This window comes from Coregonus clupeaformis, unplaced genomic scaffold (genome assembly GCF_020615455.1).
Source record: "Coregonus clupeaformis isolate EN_2021a unplaced genomic scaffold, ASM2061545v1 scaf0013, whole genome shotgun sequence".
Classification (NCBI taxonomy): Eukaryota; Metazoa; Chordata; class Actinopteri; order Salmoniformes; family Salmonidae; genus Coregonus; species Coregonus clupeaformis.
In genome coordinates, this window is record NW_025533468.1 from 913,859 (window position 1) to 924,375 (window position 10,517).

The 10,517-nt window shown below is 47.2% G+C and overlaps 1 protein-coding gene across 1 annotated transcript in view; it reads left to right on the forward strand.

The window, feature by feature from the left end:
* The window catches only part of LOC121546615 (protein-methionine sulfoxide oxidase mical3b-like), a 31,272-nt gene extending 23,712 nt beyond the window's left edge, over nucleotides 1-7,560 (forward strand). Inside the window, exons 18-30 of the mRNA XM_041857851.2 lie at nucleotides 199-329; nucleotides 594-669; nucleotides 981-1,215; nucleotides 1,376-1,578; nucleotides 2,415-2,701; nucleotides 3,056-3,776; nucleotides 3,856-3,956; nucleotides 4,813-5,079; nucleotides 5,785-5,878; nucleotides 6,007-6,057; nucleotides 6,400-6,499; nucleotides 6,709-6,782; nucleotides 6,900-7,560. Coding sequence (XP_041713785.2) covers nucleotides 199-329; nucleotides 594-669; nucleotides 981-1,215; nucleotides 1,376-1,578; nucleotides 2,415-2,701; nucleotides 3,056-3,776; nucleotides 3,856-3,956; nucleotides 4,813-5,079; nucleotides 5,785-5,878; nucleotides 6,007-6,057; nucleotides 6,400-6,499; nucleotides 6,709-6,782; nucleotides 6,900-7,087 — 2,528 coding nt within the window. The 3' untranslated portion in view covers nucleotides 7,088-7,560. The remainder of the gene's footprint in view (nucleotides 1-198; nucleotides 330-593; nucleotides 670-980; nucleotides 1,216-1,375; nucleotides 1,579-2,414; nucleotides 2,702-3,055; nucleotides 3,777-3,855; nucleotides 3,957-4,812; nucleotides 5,080-5,784; nucleotides 5,879-6,006; nucleotides 6,058-6,399; nucleotides 6,500-6,708; nucleotides 6,783-6,899) is intronic.
* The last annotated feature ends 2,957 nt before the right edge of the window (nucleotides 7,561-10,517 follow it).

Here is a 10,517-nt window from a genome sequence, read left to right on the forward strand (position 1 = left end):
CTTTGTGTGGAAATGTAAATAAGATTTAGCTGAAGATAGTTCTACTGTAGTTAGATAACACTTAGTTTTTGTTTAAAGTTCTTCTGTAAGATGCATGGGAGCTGCAGATCTTAGTGTAGTGAGGTTCTAAAACTGCTTGGATTCTGTGTGTAGAGCGGTTCTATGTATAGTGTTCTAACACATTGGTTCTGTGTGTAGGGAAGTTCTACTGTAAGCCGCACTATGACCTCCGTCTGGTTGGGCCGGTCCAGAGGAAGAGACCAGCCCCTCCTACCGCCGACCAGCCCCCAACCCCCTACGGACGAACCCCCTCTCAGCGGACCCTCCTGGTAAGGACTTCTGCCTTTCCCCTCATCTTCTGGCTAAATGGAAGCTCTTGGCTGACCTGGGTTTTCATCTAATTCCTGATATTTGTATAGACATAGCAATTAAGGTTTCATTTCATTGACGAGCTCTCTCTCTCTCTCTGTATATTATGTTGTTCTGAGGAGAATACGTTACGTACTGTATGTATGAGGTTTTCTGTAGATCAATACACTGATCCTTGGAATTCTTTGGGGTAAAATACTATTTTTTCTTTGCTCCCTCCTTAGCAGGAATCCCCAGCTGCTCTGTCCACTAACCCTCGCTCCTCAGTAGCTGTGGTGACAGCAGATCGCAGGTCCTCAGGTAAGCCAAGAGGTTCATGTATCTGTCATGTGTGTGTTTTCAGTCGTAATGCTTGTGACGTGTGTGTGTGTGTGTGTGTTTGTGCACAGAATGTGTTTCTTAGTGACGCCGCTGAGTGTGTAAAGAATGTCCTGAGTGTGCAAAGAATGTGACATTGACTTTGGCTAAGTGTGTGTCTGTGTGTGTGTGTCTGGTGTGTGTGTCTCAGTGGCGTCTCTGATTGGGAGTGGGTCCGGCTTGGTAAAGCTTCTATGTGTGTGTGTGTGTGTGTGTATGTGTGTGTGTGTGTGTGTGTGTATGTGTGCGCTCAGTGGCATCTCTGATTGAGAGGGAGTGTGGCTTGGCTAAGCGCGTGCGCGGCACGCCAGAACGTATAGAGCTGGAGAACTACCGTGTGAGCCTAGAGACTGAGCAGCTAACAGATGAGCCGGAGGAAGTGCCAGAGGAGATGCTGGCCAATTACAACCTCAGTCTGCTGGTGACAGAGGAGAAGAAGGCTAATTACAAGCGCAGCCCGTTGCAGGACAAGAGAAACGAGGGCTCCAGGTCAGCATTACAAAAACAAACATTTATCTTTATTTCTATCTAGCGTGTCCTCTCTCTCCCCCTCTTTCTCTCCCCCTCTTTCTCTCTACCCCTTTTCTCTGGTACACACACTTACACACATGGACACACACACACTAATTGCTTTCCTCTCTCCTCATAGTTCAGAGTCAGAGATGGAGGAGGAGGGGGAGAGGCAGCGGACTTTAACCAATGACCTGGCTAGAGACTCCTGGAGGAAGGCCATGGAACTACACGCACGCCTCAGAGGAGAGAGAGGAGAAGAGGAAGAAGAGACAGAAGAAGGAGAGGAGGAAGGAGAGGTTGATGAAGATGATGATGAGGAGGAGGAGTTATCTAGTGATGGTAATTGTGCCTTTTTCTCTGTTTTCATGTGTGTGTCTCTCTATGTGCTGTCAGTCAGAAAGATTTGTTTTTAGACTAGTTTCCTTTCCTTTCCTCAGCTTTCCCCTCCTTTCCTCTCTTTTGTTCTCTGTTCTGGTCTCTCAACCCTCTTTCTCTCTGTATTTGTGTCTGTGTGCCCCCCCTCCTTCCCTCCCTGTCCGTCTGTCTATCTGGTGTGTCTCCCCCTGCTGGTAGAAGGGGAGTACTGTCCGTGGGAGAGGGAGCGTCACTCAGGTCTGTGGCTCCTCCCTCTAGAAGAGGTGGAGGAGACAGGTAGCACCGCCACAGGAGAGAAAGCTAACAAAACATGTTTATTTTTATTATGGTACTTGTTTTGTTACTAACTATTTTGCATGTTTTGTTGTGTCATTGAGCATAATGACAAACTAGTAGGCCGAAATTACAGTAACTTCCCCAAATGAACTTCCCCACCTATTGCACCCCATGGACTTACACAAGGGATTCTTGCACCACTGTCTAATGGCTTTGGTGGCTGTGGTTGCCCAAACCTTACTACTAATATACTTTGCCTCATCAAGTCTACGGTGTTGCCAAACAACGACAAAAAAAATAACATAACACCTACTCTTGCTCAATGCCAACTGTGGCTCACAAGCAATATTTTCTAGCAGGAGGTTGCTATCTAGTTTTCTCAGGAGGGATTCTGACTTTCACTTTACTTCCCCCCTCCCTCCCTCCCTCCCTCTCTCCCTTCCCTCTCCCTTACTCCCCCTACTACTCTCTCTCCTCCTCCCTCCCTCTCTCTTTCCCCCTCCCTTTCTCTCTCTCTCTCTCAGAGGAAAGATCATCGTTGGATGAGTGGCAGCAGAGCACACACTCTCCAGACACACACTCTCCAGACACACACTCTCCAGGCACACATTCTCCAGACACACACTCTCCAGGCACACACTCTCCAGACACACACTCTCCAGACACACACTCTCCAGACACACACTCTCCAGACACACACTCTCCAGACACACACTCTCCAGACACACTCATGCCTGACATACACACGCCTGACATACAACTGCCTGACTCGACAACACCCGACACAAACGGTCCACAGAGCCCCACCAGCGTACCCAATAACACCTTCTCCACTCCAGCCACTGCCTCAACACCATTCACACCCACACCCACGTCCTCTGTCTCAATTCCAGACTCCTCTGTCTTTACCTACTCCTCCCCCAACTCCTCCACCACCTCTGGCTGCTCCCCTGGTCCGGACGAGGGAGAGGAGGATGGGGAGGAGAAAGAGAAGAAAGAAAGGAAGGAGAGAAAAGAGCGAGAGGAGAGGGAGAAAGGGGGGAAGGAGAGGGAGAGGGAGAGGGTGCGTGACCCCAGCAGTAGTTTGGGGATTGGTGTGGGCGGGAGCTCCACCACCTCTACCTCGGATCCTCTCACCCCTCCCTGCATCCCTCCCCCCGCCCAGCTCAGGGCATGCTGGGATAGCCTGCCCTGCCCTTCTGTGGAGGCGGAGTCACTGCAAAGCCCCGCACCTCGCCCCGCCCCTCGATTTGCCCCCGCACCTATCATGGCGTCGGCTGTTGTGCGGGGGGTCGGGGGAAAGAAACTGAAACCGTGGGACGTGGGTGGGGGAAGGAGGTCTATTGCGGGGGGATCTGTTGGAGGGGGGTCTGTTGGGGCGGGGTCTCTTGGGGAGCAGCTGTGTAAGGGTGAAGGAATAGACCCCTTAGAGGACATCAGCCCCCCCTTGTCCCCTCTGAAGCCCCTTAAGGCAGTGCCCAGAGACGAGAGAGAGATGGAGAGGAGGAGGGAGATAGAGAGAGCAGCCATGGGGGTGGGCTGGGAGGACACGAAGATCCCCCTAGGAAGGGAGCCTCTCCCAGGGAAGAGCAGGGACGGTCTGGACCCCCGCAGACTCACAGAAAGCCTGCCTCCCCTCCTCCTCACACAACTCCAGGGGGGCTCCCTCTTCCCTCCACATAAGAGCCGCAGGGACAACCAGCCCCCCAGCCAGAGTGTGCCTGAAGCGGGCATAGGAGAGGGTGGACCCCTGGGCCTGTGGAGAGCTGTCATCTCTGGCTATAAGAGGGACAGGAAGAAGAAGGGCAGGACTTCCCTTCCCAATACGACAACAGCCCCAGCCCCCAAAGAGCATGGCAGGAGGAAAACTTCTGCAGAGAGAAGAGGTAACACACATACACACACACACACACACTGGTGATCTGGTATAGTGATTTCCTATGGTGAACCTCTGTGTTTGTGCAGGTGTGAAGTTCAGGGAGCGCCAGAGCTGGTCGGAGCCGGAGGAGTCAGACATCACCTGCTCTGTTGTGATGGAGAGATGCTCCATGAACCCCAAGGCCAACGTGAGAACATCACTACTAACACTACCGCTGATCTTAGAGCAGCAGGTTGACATTACACTACAGTTCTGACTGTGGGAGTCAGTGATGTCACTACAGACCTCTGTTCAGCTCTACAACTCTGTGTATGCCAGCAATGACATATTTACAGCGATTGTTTGGAGGAAATTCATTCACACTATAGGAGGCTGATGTCATATGTGTTAGGGGATATCTGGTCTTTGTTGGTTACCATATCATCTCCTGTCTTCAGAGGCTCAGGTAAATGTTTTAATGGATGAATGTTTTTAGCTTCGTCTGGAGCTGTTTGACCTAGCGTCAGAACTTCAGAAAGAAACCATTGAGGAGGAGGAGGAGGAGGAGGAGGAGGAGGAGGAGGAGAATGAGGAAGTGGAGGTATACTACTTTGTGGCAGTAGAATGAAGGCTGTTGTGTCCTAGTCTAGTTAGAGATAGTTACAGTAGAGTTACTGAGAGAGGTTACGCTTTTCCCATTGTGTAGATGGGTCGTTTATAGCTGTAATAAATAGTTTGTAAGTTCCGATTAGAGGACGTTTTGTGTGAACTATACATACTATATATTGTGTGCCCTATTTTGATAGTTTTTTGGTCTTCATCTTTCCAAGTCTGCATATGTGCCTCATGCCTTGGCCTTTAAGAGGGCGTATGCCATTAAGGTAGTGTGAACATTCCCATTTGGTTGCATCAAGCCGTTCTGTGCTCTGTGCTGTGTCCTTACCATCCCTAAACTTCAGTAGTGTGTGTACTAAGAATTTGCTGCTATGGCCCGAATCTTAATGGTGTGTGTGTGTGTGTGTGTCTGTGTGCGCGCATGCTATGTATGATTCTCTCTCCTACAGAGGCACGTGGGGAAGGAGAAGGAGCGGGACAGCTCCCGCCATATGGATACACAGCGGAAACCATCGTGCCCTACGGAGGTGGTGGGGGTACTGGTGCACATGAAGGACCTGAAGGACCCGTCCAGCCTGGATGTGTCAGAGGCCATGTTCCACAGAGACAGAGACCCAGAGGAGGAGCAGCTAGATGCCAGGTTAACACGCAGAGTACAGAGAGCAGCACGCAAACAGGCCAAACAGGAGCAACTCAAGAGACTGCACAGAGCCCAGGTAGGATGCAGGTTTATAATGTATGTGTGAGTGTGTGTAGAATTTGTGTGAGTGCGTATGATTTGTTTAAAGCCTCATTGATGTTGTAGATGGCGTTAACATGCATCTTTTATCTTTTGTCCTGATCTTGTTCACATTCTGATTGTGCCCACATTTTCAGAAATATGTCAAGTCATGGTATTAAAATATCTTATATCCGTCCACTGTGTCCGTGTTGTGACCAGATTTCCTGGTCCCTCCCTGTATGCAAATTATTTGACAGCTATTCTTTCTTTCTTTATATTGATGCCATAAGTCAATGGTGCCACCTGTCAATGATTTTAGAAGGCGGGATAGTAATTTTTTTTTAAAAATCACTGTCCAGATCCGTCTACACTTGTAAGATATCCAGACACCATGGCTGCATTTACACATGCAGACCCATTCTGATCTTTTGCCCAATTATTGGCACAAGAGCTGATCTGATTGGTCAAAAGACCAATTAGAGGAAACATATCAGAATTCGGCTGCCTGTGTAAACACAGCCAGTGCGTGCCTGACTACCTCAGGAGGTGGTCAGGAAGATCAGATCACAATGCATATTTTTATCGTCTACACCTGTCTGAAAATGTGGGCCAATCAGAATGTGGACAAGATCAGGACAAATAATGCATGTTAGAATCAGGTATAAACAGGGCTTGAGTGTATAAAATGTGCATGTGCCAGATGATCCAAAGGCAGTTGGAGCAGGTGGAGGAGAAGCAGAGGCAGCTGGAGGAGAGGGGTGTGGCTGTGGAGAAGGCCTTGAGAGGGGAAGCAGGTAAACAAACACTATTTACACAACTGTTTGACATCATGGTTTGTTTTACCTATATTACTCTTAGTTAGTTTGACTAAGCAAATGATCAGTGTACATGTGGTCATCTCCCTGGAATGTTCTCATTATAGACTACTGGGGAGAGTCGAATGACAGTGAAGAGATGGACTTACACCTGGGAGGTATGTACCTCATACTATGCTGTATTCCCTCCAGTGGAGGCTGCTGAGGGGAGAACGGCTCATAATAATGGCCAGAACGGAGCAGATGGAATGGCATCAAACACCTGGAAACCATGTGTTTGATGCCATTCCACTGATTCCACTCCAGTCATTACAACGAGCCCATTCTCCCCAATTAAGGTGCCACCAACCTCCTGTGATTCCCTCCTACTATTCATTACCCTCCAATCTAACCCCTGGTTCCTTACACTCCTCTCCTTCTCTCTCTCTATCTCTCTTTCTCTGTCCCCCCTCCCTCCCTCCCACCCTTCCTCTATTTCCATCTTCCTCTCTCTCATTTAGTCATGGGCAGGCAGGATGACCCAGCTCTGATGCAGCAGTGGTTCAAGCTGGTCCAGCAGAAGAACTGTCTGATGCGCTATGAGTCAGAACTCATGATATTGTGAGTATCTATCTGACCTTTGACCCCCTATGTCACCACTGGACTCTGTGCTTTGTGCTGCCCAAATGTATGATTAGTATGAGCGCTTATGACGGAATGGCACTATGTAGTATGCCTGGGCGCAGTATGCAATTATCTGAGTCAATCAGTGTCTCTGAGCTCTACACTTTGGACTGACATGGTCTCCATGGTGACTGTCTCTCCCTCAGTGCTCGGGAGCTGGAGTTGGAGGACAGACAGAGCCGTCTTCAACAGGAGCTCAGAGAGAGGATGGCCGTGGATGGTATGAACACTCATACACATGCAAACACACACACACAAAAGTCATACTGTACCATAACGCTCTTAATAGATTCTCTGTTTTCAGCCTTCTCTCACTCCCTCTCTCCTTCTCTCTCAGACCACCTGAAGGGTGAGGCGGAGCTGGCTGAGGAGAAGCTAATCCTGGGGGAGATGTTGGAGGTGGTGGAGCAGAGAGATGCTCTGGTGTCTCTGCTGGAGGAGCAGCGGCTGCAGGAGAGCCAGGAGGACAGAGACCTGGAGGCCATCATGCTGTCCCGGGGCCTGGGCCTGCACAACTGGGCCTGAGCTATATCCCGCAGCCTGGGCCTGCACAACTGGGCCTGAGCTCTATCCCAGGACCTGGGCCTGCACAACTGGGCCTAAGCACAGACACGCACGTCACTTCCCCTCTAAAGCTGCGATCAGGGTCATGGTTGTGAGGTCACTTCCCCTCTGATACAACGTCATGACCAGGATCAAGGCGGGACTGTGTCTGGATGATCTGTTTTTAGGATTGGAGATGTTTCCCCAATCCCCACTGCTACACCCATCCTGCTACATCCCAGACTCACTGACTGATGGGCCTCTAAGACTGATGGCTCTATGCTCTCTATACTCACCCAGGCTGTTGTTATGGCAATATGTGGCATGTTTGAATGATTTGTATTGTTATTTATTAACAATTTTGAAAAATGTATATTATGTAAAAATAAACAATACTAATTTTTTGTAACCTTTTTAATATTACATTAATTATATTTTACTTCATACATTGGATAATAAAGACATTCTGACATCATGTTGTAATGTTTGAACATTTGAGATGATATAGGGGACAGGAAGGGAGGGAGACCTGGGGGTGGGGATTCCAGTGAGGTAGGGAGGGAGGGGAACTTTTCATGCAGTCTGCCTCCTGCACAGGTGTGGATATTGTGTTCAGTCAGAAATAGCTGCTGAGATTACTCTCAACTTGTTCACTACTTTCTGAACCTGCCACTTGTATAAAGGGGAGTAGCAAGATACAGTATGTGAAGGAGTTTGTGGCTCTGGGGTTAAATATTTGCCTTGAAGCCAAGAGGTTGTGGGTTTAAGTCTAATTTCCTGTGCTTTTGTTTCTGCTAATGTTAAATATATGGAAATAACTATTCCAGGATTGAGTCTGTGGCTCTGAGGTTAAATCCCTGCCTTGTGGCCAAAGAGTTGTAGGTTCAAAACACCTGTTTGTGTGGATTTCTTCAATTCTCAATGTCAAAAATACAGAGGGAAGGAGTCTGTGGCTTTGGCCCCAAAAAGTACAGGGTTGTAGGCATGAACCCAGGTAACTGCTCTGGAGCATGGTTGGATAATGAGGACTTTACTGGTCAGTGAGTCAAGGCCACCTGAGGGAGTGGCTGCCACACAATGATGGCTGATTGGATGGGGGGCAGTGGTGTTGGCTGGATGGGAGTAGAGGCGAAGAGGGTAAATTCCTTGGTTTCGAAAATGTGGACAGCAGTGGTTATGAAGAACATTGCCTTGAAAAAGTGGGCACAAATTTTTTTTATTGAGATCAATGCGTATCGCGGAAGTTCAGCACTAAAGCACAATTTAAAGGCAATGTTTCCGCGTTGGCAGAGACTGCATTTAACGCTGCATATGTCGGCCTTAATCGGAAATTACTTTAAAATGTATATTGCGCAATCTGTAACACTTTAGCGACACAGATTGAATAGGGCCCTTCATTTTTTAATATAGAGAAGTCTCTATTTTAAAAAATAAGCGCCCAGTTTTTCTCAATAACCGCTGCTCATTGAATCTTTGAGTAGCATCCCCTGGTTCTGATTTAACGCATTCCAGTGCTGCACACAGGGCTTTAACCCATGACCTGTCATTGGAGGGCAAGCTCCTTACCCGTGTGGCAGCCGTGGATTCTTTGGCTAAACGGCCCTAAACCGTTTCCCATGCGTTGTCAATGGCGTTTCTAAACCAACCCGGTTGTAATATAATTCCGGCCACTGGTTGGTTTTGTGGCGCTAGTCTGATTTACCCATAGGGGATGATGTAAACAGGAAGAGCTAGCAAGCTAATATTAGCTAGTGAGTCACAGAAATGTACGTTCAGCCTGTTAATGTCTTACTTAATCAGCATGGCTTAACATAGTTTCTTTCGTTTTTGACCTCGACATTCTTGCTGGATAGATAGTTTGATAGCTAACATGTTGGCGCTGCTAGCTAACCTCCTATGTGGATGCCTCCATCTAGTTCCCAAGAGCAACAGACCGTGTCGTGGAAAATTATCACTATACTTATTAAAATTCAAAGTTCTTCCAAAGTTTTTGTAGAATCAAGATATACTTTATTACATAGAGCAACAAAAGCCGAGCTGGTCTGCAGAGCAACTACAACACTCGGCCCTCAGTTTATATACAATGTCCATTCCTGTTCATTTTACATACTTTTTAGCTTAAACCCTCCCAGTTCAGTTCTCCACTTCCAAACTTTCATCTTTTGACTGCTCCACCCACTCTCTTAATTTATGATAGTGGCGAAATCTGACTTCTCCTCATATATTTATTTAGTTTGGATAAAATGGTGGCCAAACCAAACTTTCTAATGTAAAAAATAACAGAGCCATCTCCCGGCTCTGCTCTGTTTATTCCAAAACCCATCAATCGATACTTGAATATGGTTTAAACATAGCAGATCCATAACCCATTCTCAACCATATACATTTAAGACTTTCCTAATGCATTGCCTCATATATAACAGTATAATCAATCAAGAGCCATCTCCTGACTCTGGCTCAGACTCCCTCCTTGTGGACCACTCACTCGGTACCACACTCCACATCACTTAGTCTTATTGCCTCATCCTCTGTACCACTATGTACCACTGCTTGTCTTTATAATTAGCTATATGGTCTGACCTTGGGTACCACTCGTTACCATAGCTCTGTATGGTCTACTGAAAAAATACCCCACAACCGGTAAGTCAACTTTGCTTTCGAACTTTGTAATCATCTGTAAAGTTGTTTTACATGAAATTATACTAGCTAGCTAGATATATATATTTTGTTTAAAATCCTGTTGATGTCATTGGTTATTTCTTTGGAGTTAGCTAACTAAGCTATCACTAGCTACCTAGGTGGTTAATGTGGTGTATAGTATGCTACAGTACCGTTACAGTATTACTGAATGACAACTGTGGGGATCTAGATGTGATGACTAGCTTAGAAATAATGCATTAATGATTAAACATAAAGGGTTTGTACTGTACTGATATAAAATGTTTCACATAACAAGCTGTGATTCATGTGAGGAACGTTAGGGGGTAGGATGAGATAAGACTTGTATTTCTCACAGACACGAACACTGCCTCTTTGTGATCTGTGAACCGTCCAAGGACGTGTACTGCAAAAAGGTGCTGACTCTACAGGTTGTGATGATAACAACTTATGCCTGGCAACAGTGTGCAACAGTGGAGCGCCAAGGGTCTGGGACCAGCCTGTGCGCCAACGGATAGGCTGAGTAAGTCTAAACCACGCTCAGTCTCTACTCTGATTGGCCAGCAGGGAGCGGGAACTATCTCTGTCAGAGTATTTGAAGAAGAACTTAGAACAATGGATCAGTTCTCTGAGTGCCCTGCGTGGCATTTCAGTGGACCCGTATATACGAACATCATATTTACCATTGAAGTGGTTTGCATTAATTAAAATACTAGCCAGATACACACACAAACGTAATTAATTTTTTGCATTG